Genomic DNA, 19,202 nt, shown 5'->3' on the forward strand with positions numbered 1-19,202 from the left:
AATATGGACAACCCTATTTGGTAAAATACCTTATCTTCTGTATACTACCCCAAACTTGCCACAACACACCTGATTGGCTCAAACGCATTAAGAAGGAAAGAAATTCCACAAATTAACTTCTAACAAGGCACACCTGTTAACTTCTCTAGGGTAGGCGGCACTATTTTCATCTCTGGATGAAAAGTGTGCCCAAAGTAAACTACCTGCTACTCAGGCCCGGAAGCTAGGATATGCATATAGGATAGAAAACACTCAAGGTTCCAAAACTGTTAAAATAATGCCTGTGAGCATAACAGAATTGTTTTGGCAGGCGAAAACCTGAGAAAGTAGGATTTTTATTTTTGTAATTTTCTATTCAATGCCATTACAGTATCCATTTGACTTAAGACTCAAATTGCAGTTCCTATTCCTTCCACTAGATGCCAACAGTCTTTAGAAATAGTTTCAGGCTTGTATTCTAAAAAATGAGGGAGTAAGACCAGTCTGAATGGCTGGACCCTAAAGTGTCAGCTTTTTCATGTGCAATCCTGAGAATGCGCCTTTCTTGTTTACCTTTTTATATTGACAACGTTATTGTGCGGTTGAAATATTATCGATTTATTTAGGCAAAAACAACCTGAGGATTGAATATAAATATCGTTTGACATGTTTCTATGAACTTTACGGATACAATTTGGATTCTTTGTCTGCCTGTTGTGACTGCGTTTGAGCCTGTGGATTACTGAAAACTCGCGAACAAAACTGAGATTTTTGGATATAAAGAGTTTATTTCGAACACAACAAACATTTTATTGAATAAATGAATGTCTTCTGAGTGCAACCATATGAAGATCATCAAAGTTAAGTGATTCATTTTATCTCTATTTCTGACTTTTGTAACTCTTCTACTTGTCTGGTTACTGTTTGTAATGATTTGTCTGGTGAGTGATGTTCTCAACTAATCGCATGATATGCTTTCCCTGTAAAACCTTTTTGAAATCTGACACACTGGTTGGATTCACAAGAAGTTCATCTTTAAACCTATGTATAACACTTGTATGTTTTCTGAATTTTTATAATCAGTATTTCTGTTTTTGTATTTGGCGCTCTGCAATTTCACTGGATGTTGGTCAGGTGGGACGCTACCATCCCACGTACCCTAGAGATGTTAATTGAAATGCATTCTGGGTGACTTCCTCATGAAGATGGTTGAGAGAATACCAAGAGTGTGCAAAGCTGTCATCAAGGCAAAGGGTGGCTACTTTGAAGAATCTGAAATCTCAAATATATCTTTATTTGTTGAACACTTTTTTGATTTCTACATGATTCCAAATGTGTTATTTCATAGTTTTGATGTCTTCACTGTTATTCTACAATGTAGAAAATAGTCCAAATTAAGAAAAACCCTTGAATGAGTAGGTGTCCGATCTTTTACATGCATACATAAAACTGTAGTTGTACCCATGCCAAACATATATTTTTATTTATTTATTGTTTAATTATAGCCTAGGCCTACTCAACTTGTAACGCCTAGCCTCGTTGGAAAAACCTTTAAGGTCAAGTAGGCCTACATTTACAGCAACACCCACTGAAATGGATGCATCTCCATTCCACACCAACAGAATACCCCAATATCCAGGGGTCTTCATTTTCCAAATCCTTTAAGCTTCGAGAATACCCTCGAATTGAAAAATCCACTTTTTATTTTTGTAACATGATTAGGTTAGGTGAGTATTGCCCTGAGGAAGCCTACACTTGTGACTTGGGGCCCGCCAGATAACAATAGTGAAATCAGTCCTCTGTTTCTTCTGTTAAACAACATCCTCAGGATATGGCTTGAAATACCACCGTCTGTAGTTGGCAGTTTCTTTTAGACTTGGTGAGGCGCTAGGTCCTTGGGTGGGATCCTAAAGCTACTTTGTATACAGGAAGTGCAGGAACATTTGAAAGGCTATCTGATAAACACTGATTTCCTATTTCCAAGAGCAAGGCTTTTTTCTAAACATTAATACTGTTGATTTGTAGTAGTCTACATACTAAGTAATTGCACTAAATAACAGATGCCCTCATGTTATATGTCTTAATTCATTGTGGCACAACAATGGACCATTACCCTGCCAGGACATCACACTGACACATAGTCTAGTAGACCTAGTATTAAATGTCTCTTGGTCATGGGAGCTCCTGTATCCATGTCAACCAAATGACACTCACACTTTAACCAAATACACCATCAGCATACAATGAGTGAAAATGTTTTTAACCCCCTAGAGTCAATGTCCATGCCCCCGCATAAATCTAATTAGCATAATAAAAACATTGGCATAAAAATCTGTTTAAGCTAGAGTTTTTTTTTTTTTTTTTGTGTGTTGGCTGCATCTCAATCCACTGCATCCGCCAATATCACACTTTCGCATCTGCGGTGAAAGAGCTAGAGTGGTGTTTGTCAGACCACGAGACATCCTGAAAATCGGTCTTCTCACACAACTGTGTGTAGTGTCCGAACGGTTTGACCTACAAACTATTACGACCACTGTTCGATGTAGTAAATCTGTTATTCAATGCGTTTGTATGGGCTGAATCAGTAATTCCCTAAAATGTTTTGTCAAATGTTTTTGGTACTTAACTTTAAGGTGTCTTTAAAATTCAAAATCAAGTAGCTAAGTGATCCTTGGTATGACCTTACAGCATTTCCATATAGCTTAATAGAACCCCTCCCCTGACTAAGATGAGGCTTAGAGACCGGGTTAAAGACTCTGGGAACAGAAGTGCCATTGTCTCTTAATACTGACGGTATATAGGTGGTGACAATTATACCTTCAGAGGTGAAACAGACGGGAGACTGGTGAGAGATTAATCTCCATTATCACTGGAACGTTGAAGCAATGTTGGTGACTCACAGCTCCATTACCGGTGAAACGTTGAAGGAACGTTCACTCTGTCATCTGGTTACTAAAAAAGACATTTCGCCTCTGGCCTGCTCCCAGATGTCTGGGGACATGTTGTCCCTGCACAAATAACCCCCAGATATCAAGGCCCCTCTTGAATCACACTAAACACATGGCTCGTGATGAGGGGAAGTAACCTTGACTCGGAAGATAGGGGCATTTCAATGGCTTTATGTACTGCTAGAGAGCCACAAATGCATTTATTCAGTGTTGGCATTCAGGATTTGCTGTGTGTGTGGCTTGTGGGAGTGGTTTGGGAGAGGTGTGTGTGTGTGTGTGGCGTTATTTGTGTTGGTGACTCGTGTGCATTCCTCTAAAGAATAGAAATGCCCAGTTGTGAGCAGTCAAGATATCATAAAGGATATCTCGATTTACAAGTCCTTCTAAACCCCCTGTCATTGAAAATCCATCAAGATGAGAGCGGAGCTCACCTCTCATCAATCTAAAGTTGTCACCATTTGACACCTCAGATTTACTACCCCCCCCCCCCCATAATTCCATGCTCACCTGGTGAGGGGGGAGAATTTACACCATTGGAGTCCAAAATATTCCCCCCTAATGAAAGCCATGCTCGTAGCAAAGCCATTTTGACTGGTTGTTCCCTAGCAACCGGGGCACGATATCATCATAATCCATGGCTGGAATTATCTTTCAGAGAATGCTGAGGGGAGAAATTGTAAGGAGATTGATTATTGGTTTCCATAAATACCTAAGTGTTGGCCTGAAAATATGCACTGGCGGATATGTTGAGGATTAATGGCCACAGGAGCAGAGAGAATGGCTGATTTAAAGCAGCACTGTATCGAAGCCCATTAGAGCCAGACCTGACTTGCTATTATCATCCCAACTACTTATGATTCATGACCTTGCCCCCAGCCCTGCCATGCTTGTATATTTAATTAGACAGAAAAACAATACAATACAATTTGGCATATTTTTTTCCCATACAGCAAATCATTTGTTTGGTTACATTCACCTTAGTCAATATAATTCTACCCATTTCTCTTCATTTTGGGGTGGATTGTCATAAATTGCTCTTTATAGGATGTTCTGTAACTTTGATTACCCCGCACCTCTTTTGAAGGCTTTGTTTGGGCGGGATGGAGCGTATTTCATTTTGCCCGACAGTTGGCTTTGTTCCTGGCTGGGACCTGCTACAACTTGGTTGAATGACAGCGCTGAATGATCCTTTTGTTGAGTGTTCAGAGTCCACGGTTAAATCCATATGGGGCATTGTGGTTCGGTTAGAGGGTTGGAGTCGGGGCAATGGTGGTTGCATTTATGAAGCATGATAAGAGGTTGTGGACAAAGTCATGGTTGGTTGTATGGTTAACAGTATATGGTCAGAAGTTGTGGCTAGAAGCTGTGAAATTGCTAAGAAGAGTCATGGTGATTTGTTTGAATGCGAGTCAGATTGCTGTTAAGTCCAGGTGATTGTGGTCAGAATAGTTGAACTTGGAGGGGGTGTGGTGAGGTCTTTGGGGTTTGGTCAACACTTATCCTTGTGTAGCACCATTTTGTACCTGTAATGTTTGAATAGCCTGCTGTGGTTAGTTAAGCGGTAACTCTTTTTGGTCTAGTTTCAATGTTTTGATTGGCAAATTCATGGCTAACTTTGATGTATTGCCATGTCTAACCATGCGTGCATTATTGTGATCTATAGTTACTCACAACTCACACCCTGCTCAAAGCATAAAATGCAGTGCTAATTAGATGACTGTTGAGATCCTGTATCGATGATGCTTGATTAATGTTGTGTGGATAACGTTAAAATAACACCAGACTGAAGGCCTGCGGGCAAATGAATGCTCATTTAGCGTAGACCGTTTGGTTCTTTTGCACCCAGAGGCATAGCAGGGTTACAATGTCGTGTCCTCACAATGCATAATCTGATATTCAGCGCCTCGTCCACATGTTGCATTACTCAACATGGATACACTTTTCGCTGGTATTATACCAACTTGCTTGCGCCATCTTTCTTATCCCAATGAAAAGCTGTTTCAGAAGTTATTTATTTCCTTCAGGATTTAATTTTCCCCCAAACACCCCCCAACATTCTTACCAGCCCCCACCCCCCACACTCCCTGTCCCCATAATTCCGTTATCTATACATAGTCTTAGGCATGACATTGCCGTTTCCCCACAATCCCCCAAAATAACATTGTTAAAAGTTTGCTCACAAACAAGATTGTCGCTGCCATCTTGATTACCTCTCTGAGGAAAGGTAAACATCCTCATGAATTATGCATACATCTATTTACCACATCAATAATTCAGAAGATATCAGTTGCTTGGTTTTTGCCAGGGGGTTGTAGTTTGTGGAGAAGAAAACACTACAATAACAGTGGCTGAATTTAGCTTCCTGAACAAGAAAATAATTGCACATTTTATGAGTTTTGTCAGTACCTTATGATATTGTACATGGAATTGTCTTGACTGTTTTCAATAAGAATAATTCAGTAATAGTTCTTCCAAAAATAACTAGCCTACTTATGCAGAATATTCCTCTATGCTGACGACAACCTTTGCAAATATGCAACTAACCCCAATAGAATGTTTATGTAATGTGCCAATTTCCCCACATGGAGCCAAATGAGTGATTCTACAGAAAGTTTATACCAGCACAGACAGAAGTCCGGCCTCATCCCCTAGTTGCCTACCCGAGGGTCTGACAGGTTAACAGTGAAGCCATTTTATCAGATTCTTACACATTAACAAGTGATTAGCCATGTTGATAACTGAAGCTCCTCTGGTTACTTTACCTCAGACACGTTTCAAGCCAGCAGCTTATTGCTATCTTGTTATGAGCTCATGTTTAAGCTTGTGATAAACGAGTTCAGTCTCATTTAGCTATTATTGACTACAGCCAGGTATTACTACTGTAGCTGGAATACTGTAGGTTATAAGGTAGCCTTAGAAACATTTATTGTTCACTCACTTGGGTTTGGAAATAACGATCTGTAACGAAGCACAGTGAGGGGACTATTTCATAGTTTTAATCCTTTGACGCAGCACCCCCTCACCCTGCTCATAACCAACAATAATGACTAATAAGGACCTCCGCACGTGACGTGGCCTGAAGCCTCCTGCTTCAACAGCCGTGCTCACCGAACCGCCCTACAGTCAATATGCATATTCATAAGGTCCGGAGTGTCAGTGCTACCAAATGTCTATTTTTAGTACTTAATTAAAAAAAATGTGTGTATATATATATATATATATATATATATATATATATATATATTTATTATTATTTTACACTTTTAAAGATACACTTCTTGTTAATCCAACCACTATCAGATTTTTAAAAGGCTTTTCGGCTAAAAGGTCAGCAACTAGTCACAGAAAGCATTCAGACATTTTCCAACCAAAGAGAGGTGTCACAAAAAGCAGAAATATAGATAAAATGAATTACTAACCTTTGACGATCTTCATCAGGTGACACTCCCAGGACTCAATGTTACACAATAGATGTATATTTTGTTCGATCAAGTTCATATTTATATCCAATGTAAGAAATGCCTCCAAAACATCCAGAGAAATTGCAGAGAGCCACATCAAATAACAGAAATACTCATCATAAACTTTGAAAGATACTTGTTCTTAATGCAACTGCTGAGTCACATTTCAAAAAAGCGTTACGGCAAAAGCACAATATTCATTAATCTGAGAACAGCATTTAGCCACAAAAGCAAGCCATACCGTTACCTGCCACGTTGTGGAGTCAACAAAAGCCATAAATAGCATTAGAAATCTTCACTTACCTTTGCTGATCTTCGTCGGAATGCACTTCCAGGTCTCCCACTTCCACAATAAATTTTCGTTTTGTTCGCGTTTAATTCACTATTCCAAAGGCACAATGCGCGAGCGCAAAATCCAGACAGTCAAAATAGTTCCATTACAGTTTGTAGAAACATGTCAAACGATGTTTACAATCAATCCTTAGGGTCTTTTTATAATAATAAATCTTCAATAATATTCCAACCGGACAATAGCGTATTCATTACAGAGGAAAAAGAAGGAACGGCGCTCCCGCGTGACCGCGCAGTAAACAACTGATTGGACTCAGCCTAATCCACTTGTTGAAACAGCTCTTATTCCGACCCCCTTCCACAATAGAAGTCTCAAACAACGTTCTAAAGACTGTTGACATCTGCTGGAAACCTTGGGAATTTGGCCCCATAGACACAGCATATTGGATACCAATCACTTAAATGAAACTACAAACCTCAGATTTCCCACTTCCTGGTTGGATTTGTTATGAGTTCTGTTATACTCACAGACATCATTCAAAACTTTTTAGAAACTTCAGAGTGTTTTCTATCACATACTACTAATAATATGCCTATATTAGCATCTGGGACAGAGTAGCAGGCAGTTTACTCTGGGCACCTTATTCATCCAAGGTACTCAATACTGCCCCCCTGTCACCAAGAAGTTAAATAAAGGTGTGAAAAATTTAAACATTTAAGTAGAGGCCTGTACACCCTATTGATCCCATGTATTGTCATCTTATAAATTAATACATTGAAGATTCCTACTTGTAAGTTGCAATTTAGAACACAGGGTAGACAATTCTGATTTTAAGAAATATGGTAGTCCAAAGAGTGCATAACACCAACTGCTCATTTTAGCCTAGCATGCATCCTATTTGCATGCTTAAGGAATCTCACTGTGCTGTTGTTCTTAGTCTTTATCCTGGCAGCTCAAGTGGAGGGCGCTAAGCTCATTCACATGGCTCCTAGATTCCTGTTACTGAAATCCACCACATCCCCCCCCGCACGCACGCACACACACACACACACACACACCATTCACACAAACAGGGTGTGAAGCACTGCTAGAGATTGGGTTTGCTTGAAATTATCGATTCGCATTTGCAATTGATTTCTTTTTCCATTGCACCACATTGTTTTTCTTCCAATTTCCGGTATGTTTGTGTGCTGTGTTGTCTTAGCTTGTTGGAGGTCGCTAGCACAGCAATACTAATGCTGCTACTAGCTACTTAGCTTTGTGTAATGTGTGTTGGTGCCAGCCTTAGCTAATCATTTCAAGGTAGCACCAGGGGGAAACAAGTGTTGCCCCACACCAACATTCCTACCATAGTGTAGTGCACATGGAGTTTTGAAAACGAGATCGCTGGCCTTCTCTTTGTCAGGAGTCAGGACACCCACTGATACTGTGTTGCGCCCAGCTACTCTGTGACCTTGCCCTCCTACATAAAGGTTCCACCTGCTGTCTGGTTGCACTGGGCAATTGATAAAAATATCCCTCAGGCCCCACACTCTTTGTCAATAGATATTCAAGGATAGCAGTCAATGTCCTCTCACTCACAGGAATACACACATGAACATACCACTGCACATATTATTGATGTTACTTCCACAAGGACACACAATTTGCACAAGAATTGTGCACCCGCCTGCCTGCCTGAGGTGTACGTGTCTCCTACAACATTTTGGATAAACTGTTGTCCTTGCTATTTTGAATGGGCTGGGGGCCTCATGAGTCCTGCTTGGCACACTGACACCGATGGGGGCAGGGAAGTGTTTGTGCTGAACTGACAGTATAAACCTACTATGTGCCATTTTCACATACTTGACAGTAGACAACACTGATCTGGTGACCTTCACCACTGTCTGTCTCTGTCCTCTGCCTCTCTATACACTCATTACCCTCCTTCCAGTCAGCTGCTTTACTAAATACTTCTGTAGCTCAGTTGGTAGAGCATGGCGCTTGTAACACCAGGGTAGTGGGTTCGATTCCTGGGACCACCCATACGTAGAATGTATGCACACATGACTGTAAGTCGCTTTGGATAAAAGCGTCTGCTAAATGGCATATATTATTATATTATTACTTGAGATTGACCGATTAATCAGAACGGACGACTTTTAAGTTTTCATAACAATCAGAAATCTGTATTTTTGGGCACCGATTTTGACTATTTTTATTTATTTAATATTTAAAATCTTTATTTAACTAGGCAAGTCAGTTAAGAACACATTCTTATTTTCAATGATGCCCTAGGAACGGTGGGTTAACTGCCTCGTTCGGGGGCAGAATGACAGATTTTCACCTTGTCAGCTCGGGGGATCCAGGCTTGCAACCTTACAGTTAACTAGTACTTGTGCACTCCACAAGGAGACTGCCTGTTATGCAAATGCAGTAAGCCAAGGTAAGCTAGCATTAAACTTATAAAAATCAATCAATCATAATCACTAGTTAACTACACATGGTTGATGATATTTCTATATATCTAGCGTGTCCTGCGTTGCATATAATCTGACTGAGCATACAAGTATCTAAGTATCTGACTGAGCGGTGGAAGGCAGAAGCAGGCATGTAAACATTCATTCAAACAGCACTTTCGTGCGTTTTGCGTTTTGTAATTTGTTGTGCGGCAAGCATTGTGCTGTTTATGACTTCAAGCCTATCAACTCCCGAGATGATGAGGCTGCTGTAACCAATGTGAAATGGCTGGCTAGTTAGCATGCGCTAATAGCGTTTCAAACGTCACTCGCTCTGAGCCTGTGTTTCCCCCCCCCCCCCTTGCTCTGCATGGGTAACGCTGCTTCGAAGGTGGCTGTTGTTGATGTGTTCCTGGTTCGAGCCCAGGGAGGAGCGAGGAGAGGGACGGAAGCTATACTGTTACACTGGCAGTACTAAAGTGCCTATAAGAACATCCAATAGTCGAAGGTTAATGAAATACAAATGGTATAGAGAGAAATAGTCCTATAGTTCCTATAACGTCAACCTAAAACTTCCTACCTGGGAATATTGAAGACTCATGTTAAAAATAACCACCAGCTTCCATATGTTCTCATGTTCTGAGCAAGGAACTTAAACGTTAGCTTTCTTACATGGCACATATTGCACTTTTACTTTCTCCAACACTTTGTTTTTGCATTATTTAAACTAAATTGAACATGTTTCATTATTTATTTGAGGGTAAATTGATTTTATTGAACTATTATGTTAAGTTAAAATAAGTGTTCATTCAGTATTGTTGTAATTGTCATTATTACAAATAAATAAATCAAATCGGCCGATTAATCGGTATCGGCTTTTTTGGTCCTCCAATAATCTATCGGCGCTGAAAAATCATAATCGGCCGACCTCTACTAAATACTGATTACATTACATTAAAGACTCAATTTTAATTATGTGTTTCAGCCCAATGGCATTCATATACAGTGAGGCAAAAAAGTATTTAGTCATCCACCAATTGTGCAAGTTCTCCCACTTAAAAAGATGAGGCCTGTAATTTTCATCATAGGTACACTTCAACTATGACAGACAAAATTATAAAAAAAAATCCTGAATTTATTTGCAAATTATGGTGAAAAATAAGTATTTGGTCAATAACAAAAGTTTATCTCAATACTTTGTCATTGCCAACAAAGGGTATATAACAGAGGTCAAATGTTTTCTGTAAGTCTTCACAAGCTTTTCACACACTAGTAGAAGGGGAGGGGGCCAATGCAAATAGTCTGGGTAGCCATTTGATTAGCTATTCCGGAGTCTTACCGTAAGACTTAACAGTGAGCGGTCTCTGGCTAGCACCAGAATGTATCCAGGCACAAGACCTTCTCTAACTAATGGACGACCCAGATGCCTCTTCCTCCCGACATGTCATACCCTCCATAGGTTAGGGAGCGTTGGAGGGCATAGCATAGGCGTTGTGTGTTATTTGTCTCGGCACTGTCATCTGAGGAATGTAGTCTTCACCCCTGATTTGACACACAAGATGGCCACCTCTACTGTCATGGTAAGGGGATCCATTGACACTGGGACTCTGCTTGGTGGGATGGATGATCAGATTAGAGGCCTAACCTGGTTAAGGTCGGAAATCAAAATGGCGGCAATCATACTGATAATGGGGCTGTTTTTCTCTTCTTTTTTTTTGTTCCACCGCATCACTGATCGCTAGGTTGAGCTATGAACTTGTTGCCACGTCTCATTGCCCTCTGAAGATATGGCGAAATCATCACTCTCAGCCGGTGACAAGTTAGCGATCTGTTGCAAATCTAGCACGGCTCTGAGTCGCAGAAGATTAATTTATGCTTTTCACAGCTTTTCACCTCAACAGAAGCACAATCTCTGTGCAAAGCGTCCCAGATTAAAAATCCACGTTCTTGACGTGCCTGCCTGCCAGGGATCGGGGACACCGGCATCTTAAGGCGGAGACGAGCTAATAGCTGAGCTAACTGGTCGATGACACATTGTTTTGATGGAGTAGAGAACCAGACTAGTTACACAAGGCATGCCAACAGGATGTGGCTCACAGAACTTGATGTTGGCAACAACTCAACAACTCATCAGTGACAGACCCATGCTTTCCCACACGTGGCCTTACTGTTGGTGTATCTCTGTCATGCATGCCCAGTAGTTGAGTCTCCTGATATACTTTTAAGGAATACTTTTAAAATACATCCTTTGTTCTTTCCTTCAAGGTGATTGATGACTGGTCTGCTAAATTGATGAATCCCATTTGACTATCAGCTGTTTAAAATCTCTATTTTACGATGTATTGGAGACTGCTACTGTTGACTGAATGCTACTGTTGACTGAGTGATGGAGATTATGATGGTAACACCGTCTTAACCAATGACAGGAGTGGGTATTATGTAGCTTCCCTTTGTAAGGTCAATGCACCCAATGAAGCGCTCATTACACTCATCCCATGGTGAGTTTTATGACATGTTATTGGCCATATCATTTTAATATCCTGTGGAAACCAAAAGCCACATTAACCACAATGGCCTATCCCACATTTTAAAATTCTCACAGCAATCTCAGATATTGTATCATTATAATATATAGGCTCATATGTTACAGCATTGGACGTCTCTTAGGTAAGACAATGAGATTTAAAATAGTAATAAATCATAATTTGGTGGGTGCTTGTATTATCAGTGGTGATCCTGGAGCGATTAGGGGTAAGTGCCTTGCACATTGACAGATTTTTCACCTTGTCTGCTTGGGGAACTAGAGACCTTTCGGTTACTGGCCCAACATTAACCACTAGACCACCTGCTGTCCTCTTTGTAAGTGCAAGTTTACCTTCCGCACAGGACTTTACCTTCCCCATAGGTCTTTAAGGTTGTGACCCCACCTTTTGATGACTCACCTACAGTGTCAGTGTGATAAGATGCAGGGTGGTTTGCATTCACACTGACCCAAATGAATGTACCAAATACTCATTCAGACCATTGAAAGGAGCGGACAATTAAAGCTCCCTATCTTGTTTGCAGACAGACACATCAGTGGATTTGAGATGAGGTGTGGCTGCCGTTTTAGAATTCAAATGAGGCTTTGTTGTTTGTGTCCTTCCCATTTTATTGAAAGTGAAAGGGAGCGATTTGAGGTCAAGTGGGACGATTGCTGACTGGAAGCTCTAAAATGTTTTATGCCAATGTTGTAAATTCTTCACCGTCATGTTGTAAGCTTCCCATCAAAACTTGAATGTAAATGATCCTGTTATAGGCCTCCTCTTAACTTGAATCCAGGATCTCAGTGAACGTGTATGGTTTTAGCTAAACATTCATTTCCTCCTGGAACTCTCTGCTCAACTGATTGTCATGTCTATCGACACGTTGGCCCAGAGCCCTGTTCTGTACCCTACTGCCGATGGAGTTACACAACAAACCATAGATAATGGAGACTGGAGAGGCAGCCTTGGTCATATTGGCCCCCAAAACAAAGAACACAAGGCTATCATTGTTGGCTAATGCCCTAATGTCCTGGGAGGAAATACCTCTGATAGTTTGCCTACTGTATGGTACACTGCTACTGTCTGACTCAGATCCAGAGGTGTAGTGAACCATTAGATCCCCCTGACCTAAGGAAATAAGCAGGAATTGGATGGTAAACAGAGAAAAATGTCCCAGACCCCATAAAGACTAACATCTGGTATTTAAAAAATGTGCTGTTATTAAGGACCCTCATCAAATGCTTGCTTTATTTCTCTTTCGCTGTCTCTCTCACACACTTCTCAAACTTGACATTGCTTGACTCTTATCCCACTCCCCTACCTTGAGTCTATACAGTCATTGCCGTCAATACGCAATACCAGATGAACTTGGAACCCCCCCCCCCCAGTGTTTTGCGGTTGGCCCCAACATCTCAAACGTTATCCAATCCAAAAACACAAAACCGGAAAATTAATGGTAGCATGGTAGTGAGAGGCAGTGGAAAAATGGTGTCCCTCGCATTCTTTCCATGGAGCTAATCTCAAGAGTCAATCTGAAATATTTAAGACCAAAGCCACAATTGATGGGTCTGCATATTTGTCTCTCTCACTGGAGCTCCTGAGTGGCGTAAGAGTGACGCTCTTTACCCACACTGTGCTATAGTAGGCCTATGGGAAAACACTGCAGTAGCATGCCACCTAGTGGTCATTCTTGGTAAGGTCTGCTTCCATGTATGGCAATGGGAAATTAGACTTGTGCGCTGGTGTTTGGAATCTTCTTTACAACCCTTCCTTTAGGTTATAGCCTGTAACTGTCGGTGATTGGATAAGTCAAAGCAAGTTTTCCACCTTAGTGTGTTCACCTACCAACCTCTCAAATCTGTGATTAAGTCAACTTTAGGGAAGACTGAAAAATGTCAACTAAGCTTTCAACAGGGTCTTGTTGTCCCGTGTGAATCCGCATGTTCACGGTTCATTCTATGTAAGCAACATTGAGGCATAATGAGTCCAGATTATCCCACCCAAAAATGGCATTGGCAGTATTTGTCTTGCTTAAAATCATTGTATAGCACCTTTTGTAGTCATATTTTCATATTTTACTAGACCTACATCTAGTCACAACTACACGAATGTCAATATGTCTTATTTTGGTGTTATCAATTTCTATTCATATCAGCTTGCTGGATAATTTGTTTCAATGTACTGTGCCATTTTATGTTAAATCCCAAATAAATTGGCCTGTCCTGTACTTGTACAGTAGATGGTGCCAGAACCTAGCCAGTCTCCAAGCAGAATTATCAGGCCCACACAGTATACAAATCAGTGAGCGACGTCAGAACAGAACATATTGCTAGAATTCGGCTGGGGATATCTCTGCATGATGTAACATGGGTCGAGGTAACCCAGTCTATTAGGCTGGGGATATCTCTGCATGATGTAACATGGGTCGAGGTAACCCAGTCTATTAGGCTGGGGATATCTCTGCATGATGTAACATGGGTCGAGGTAACCCAGTCTATGGAGCTTTGAAGGCCAACCTAGTTAATTGTTTTTAGTTCTAATTAAGCCAACGGTCTGAACAGTGTTTTGTATCGCATGAATGTTGATGGGACATAGGCCCCATCTTGGATATCCTAACTTTGCATAATAGCCTATAGACCTAGTCTGTTCAATGGGCATACGTTATAAACTCGTGTGTGATTGTTCAAATAATAACTTGCAAAAGATCACATTTCAGCTTTGATCTTCTCAACTGATTTGATCTATGGTCTTGTTTGTAGTAACTCACACTTTGGTACGACCCGCAGGTCATTTTTAACCTAACACCAGCCCCCCTTTCTCAATCTTTGATCTCTAACCTGAGGTGCTTCAAACCGGTTGACCTCTCTATTCATTCCCCTTGGTGTCAGACGGTTTCAGAGCCCAGAGCTTGGTGTCAGCTGACAAAGTTGAGACAAATGAAAGGAAGCACCACCCGTCCTGTTTCCTTTTTGGTCTCTAAAATGTATCTTTCTTAGATTAGGTGCTTTGTGCAGGCATTTTCTTTGGGCCTCTAAGTATGTTGCCTTGAATGGCAGAGGAGTCTGTCAGGTTTTTTCTTTATTTTTACTATTTTCTACATTGTAGAATAATAGTGAAGATGTCAAAACTAAAAATGAATACATGGAATTATGTAGTAACCAAAAAATTGTTAAACAAATCATATATGTATGTATATTAGATTCTTGAAAGTAGCCACCCGTTGCCTTGACAGCTTTACACACTCTTGGCATTCTCTCAACCAGCTTCATGAGGTCATCACCTGGAATGCACTTCAATTAACAGGTGTGCCTTGTTAAAGGTTAATTTGTGGCATTTCTTTCCTTAATGTGTTTGAGCCAATCAGTTCTGTTGTAACAAGGCAAGGTTGGTATACAGAAGATAGCCCTATTTGGTAAAAGACCAATTCCATATTTTGGCAAGAACAGCTCAAATAAGTAAAGAGAAACACCAGTCCATTACTTTAAGACATGAAGGTGTCAATCTGGAAAATTTCAAGAACTTTGAACATTTCTTGAAGTGCAGTTGCAAAAACCATCAAGCGCTATGATACAACTGGCTCTCATGAGTACCGCCACAGGTAAGGAAGGTCCAGAGTTAACTCTCCTGCAGGGGATAAGTTCATTAGTTACCAGCCTCAGAAATTGCATCCCAAATAAATGCTTCAGAGTTCTAGCAACAGACACATCTCAACATCTACTGTGTCTTTGTGAGACACAGAGTAGGTGAACGGATGATCTCCGCATGTGTGCTTCCCATGGAGGAGGAGGTGTGATGGTGCTTGCTGAAGATACTCTGTGACTTATTTAGAATTCAAGAAACACAAACAGCATGGCTACTAAAGCATTCTGCAGCGATATGCCATCCGACCTGGTTTGCGCTTAGTGGGACTATCATTTTGTTTTTCAACAGGAAAATGACCCAACACATCTCCAGACTGTAAGGCCTATTTGACCAAGGCGAGTGATAGTGCTGCTTCCGATGACGTGGCCTCCACAATCACCCAACCTTAACCCATTTGAAATGGTTTGGGTTGAGTTGGATCGCAGAGTGAATTAAAAGCAGCCAACAAGTGCTAAGCATATGTGGGAACTCCTTCAAGACTGTTGGAAAAACATTCCAGGTGAAGCTGGTTGAGAGAATGCCAAGAGCGGGCAAAGCGGTCATCAAGGCAAAGGGTGGCTACTTTGAAGAATCTAAAATATATTTTTATTAGTTAAACACTTTTTTTGGTTACTACATGATTCTGTGTTGTCATAGTTTTGGTGTCTTCACTATTCTACAATGTAGAAAATGGTAAAAATAAAGAAAAACCCTTGAATGAGTAGGTGTGTCCAAACTTTGACTGGTACTGTATGTATTAGGGACAGCACTGGTCATTTTAGAAAGGTTGTTTGGTTCTTAGAACTGCTGACTCTTCATGTCTGTCTACTGTTAACACGCTGACCTTTTCCCCATGATATTCCAACACCCTGCACCCGGTAAAATCGTAATGCTAATAAACTGACACATCTCCTCTATTTCACACAGGACCTGGAGATAGTCTACTCCTATCTGCATGGAATGGAGGCCCTGTCTAACCTCCGAGAACACCAGCTGAGGTGAGAGCTCCCACATTGATTCAGATTGATCAAATGAATTACACATGAATTTATACTCGTTAATTACATGGATGGTCTGTGATTAGCAGTTGCACAATACCCTGATGAGACTAAAAGTATTATTAGATGGTAACACCTTAAAGGAATGTTGTTTTCCTCTGTGGTAGCTAGTTCTCAGACTTGTTTTTCTCCTGCTTGTTTTGAATCCTTGAGCAACAATAATATGCATGACATGCTCTGGGCTGTTTTTTGGAGTTTGTGTTTTTTGATATCGCTGGTTACTAAAATAAAGTTTCACAAATGCCAAGGCACATGAGTTACTTTTAAAATACTGACATTTCCTTCCCTTAAAAAGGTAAACTCTCAGTTGAGAGCTTCTACAAACTCTATAAACTAAACTTTAGTGAACTCAACCATCCATCTGTTCGATTGTATTTGTTAACTTTGCTGTCACTGTTGTTTTCTCTCTTCTCCCCCCCCCCCTCTCGCCCCACTCCTCTCGCCCCACCCCTCTCCTCCCCCTCTCGCCCCACTCCTACAGGATAATGTGTGAGACAGTGCGCTATGAAAGACACGAAGCCAATGAAGTGCTCTATTAGTAAGTACCCTTGTGCGTGTATGTAGGTACACATTCTTAATAAATCATATCTAGATATTCTCTGCTGGAAGCCTTTACACAAGACATGGTCAGAGTTCAACTTATTGACAAGCTGCGATTATGCCCCGTTAATGACGTGCAGTGAAATGAATGATTTCGAAAACAAATGCCTGTGTGCATCAGCACGGTCACCAGAAACCCTCTGTGCTGCCTAGGCGTGAATCTAAACCACTGAAGCAGAGAGACCTGCAAGTTTGTCCGGAACAATTTCAATTTGGCCTACTTGACAAGTCATTGAGTTGTGGTTGATAACAAAACGCAAGCTTTAATGGCTACCAGAACCTTGTCTTGATGGTTAGTTCCTGGCGAGCTAGGCCATTTGAGGTAAGCCTCTGTGTGTTGTCTTCCAATTGAGACAGATAAAAAGATAGTGGTGTGTCTTGAGAGGGTTGAAACCGCTTGGAGCACAACTGTGTAGTTTTAGTTCTCCCGGCTGTGTAGTTTTAGTTCTCCCGGCTGTGTAGTTTTAGTTCTCCCGGCTGCGTAGTTTTAGTTCTCCCGGCTGCGTAGTTTTAGTTCTCCCGGCTGCGTAGTTTTAGTTCTCCCGGCTGCGTAGTTTTAGTTCTCCCGGCTGCGTAGTTTTAGTTCTCCTGGCTGCGGCTGCGTAGTTTTAGTTCTCCCGTTGGCACCGTCCACTCTATTGTTCTGCCCCAAGACATCCTGTTATGATGCTAAGAGCCTAAGACCCTACTGGATATATATACACACACACACACACACACACACACACACACACACACACACACACACACACACACACACACACACACACACACACACACACACACACACACACACACACACACACACACACACACACACACACACACACACTCTGACTGGAAGACGCACACACTTGACAAGAGGTTTTGCTGTTGTCGTCCATATCTGATGAGAAATAATGACCTTTTATAGAAAACCTTTTGCACACGCACGTATAGGTGCAGGAGACTGAGGTTCATCTGATTGACCTCTACGAGATCGGTGTCCCAATATTGGGACGGTTGATGCTAATTTGCACTAATGTGACTAGAATGACGTTGTAATAAACAGCAAAGTTTCCAGGACCTAGACATGTCTTATATGGGCAGAAATGTTTAATTATTGTTAATCTAACTGTATTGTCCAATTTACAGCAGCTATTACAGTGAAAAAAATACCATGCTATTGTTTGAGAGTGTACAACAAAAAAAAACATTTATCACGGCAACTGATTTGATACATTCACCTGTGAAGGTAAATAATATACTTTTATTCAGTAATCTTGCTCTGATATGTCATCCTGAGGGTCCTAGAGATAAAATGTAGCATAGTTTTGTTTGGTAAAATTTATTTTTATATTCTGGGTTCTACAGTTTGAACCCCTGCTGCCTCTTGCTCCACACCCACCCCGCCCAGCCATCTAGATGTGTGAAAGTTTGTGTATAAACTAAGGATCCATCATATATTACATTCCTGTGAGTGTGTGTGTGTGTTAACTTAAATGTTGTATTACCATATCATTTTTGTATGTTACCAATAGGTATGAGGTTGAAAATGTATCAATTGACAAATCAGCACATAAAGGGCAGACTTGATAAAAATACTATGCAGTATTGCAACGCTTGACTGGATCTAAAACTTGGCACACACACACTGCTGCCATCTAGAGGCCAAAATCTAAATTGAGCTTAAAATGCTATGTTATATTATGGCTTTTCTCTTGCATTTCAAAGATGATGGAACATCTTTGTTTTACCAGATTTCATGTTATATTCTCCTACATTAATTTCACATTTCCACAAACGTCAAAGTGTTTCCTTTCAAATGGTATCAATAATATGCATGTCCTTGCTTCAGGTCCTGAGGTACAGGCAGTTAGATTTGGGTATGCCATTTTAGGTGAAAATTTAAAAAGGTCTGATCCTTAAGTTTCTTTTAAGAGGGAACTGATTATAGGACTTGCTTCATTTAGATGAGAGCAATGAAATTCCAGAACGCCCTATAGTCAGAGGACACACACACACACACACACACACACACACACACACACACACACACACACACACACACACACACACACACACACACACACACACACACACACACACACACACACACACACACACACACACACACACACACACACACACACACACAGAGTTGCTCCCATTGCCCAAAAGTAGCAGTGGGGGGATGAGAGGGGGGTGGTGTCTGGTACCCTGCTGGTAGCTTAGGGCTAGTGTGACAACACTTTCAGCAGTCTCTTTCTACCCACTGTGTGTGTGCACTCGTCTGCCGGT

At 41.0% G+C, this 19,202-nt stretch overlaps 1 protein-coding gene across 12 annotated transcripts in view; it reads left to right on the top strand.

Moving 5' to 3' along the window:
- LOC123993519 (rap guanine nucleotide exchange factor 2-like) overlaps positions 1–19,202 on the top strand; it is a 157,443-nt gene that overhangs the window by 26,901 nt on the left and 111,340 nt on the right. For all 12 annotated transcript variants that reach the window (XM_046295751.1, XM_046295737.1, XM_046295745.1 and 9 more), the window contains exons 2-3: positions 16,192–16,262; positions 16,804–16,860. In XM_046295751.1, coding sequence (XP_046151707.1) covers positions 16,192–16,262; positions 16,804–16,860 — 128 coding nt within the window. The remainder of the gene's footprint in view (positions 1–16,191; positions 16,263–16,803; positions 16,861–19,202) is intronic.

Source organism: Oncorhynchus gorbuscha, linkage group LG13 (genome assembly GCF_021184085.1).
Source record: "Oncorhynchus gorbuscha isolate QuinsamMale2020 ecotype Even-year linkage group LG13, OgorEven_v1.0, whole genome shotgun sequence".
NCBI lineage: Eukaryota > Metazoa > Chordata > Actinopteri > Salmoniformes > Salmonidae > Oncorhynchus > Oncorhynchus gorbuscha.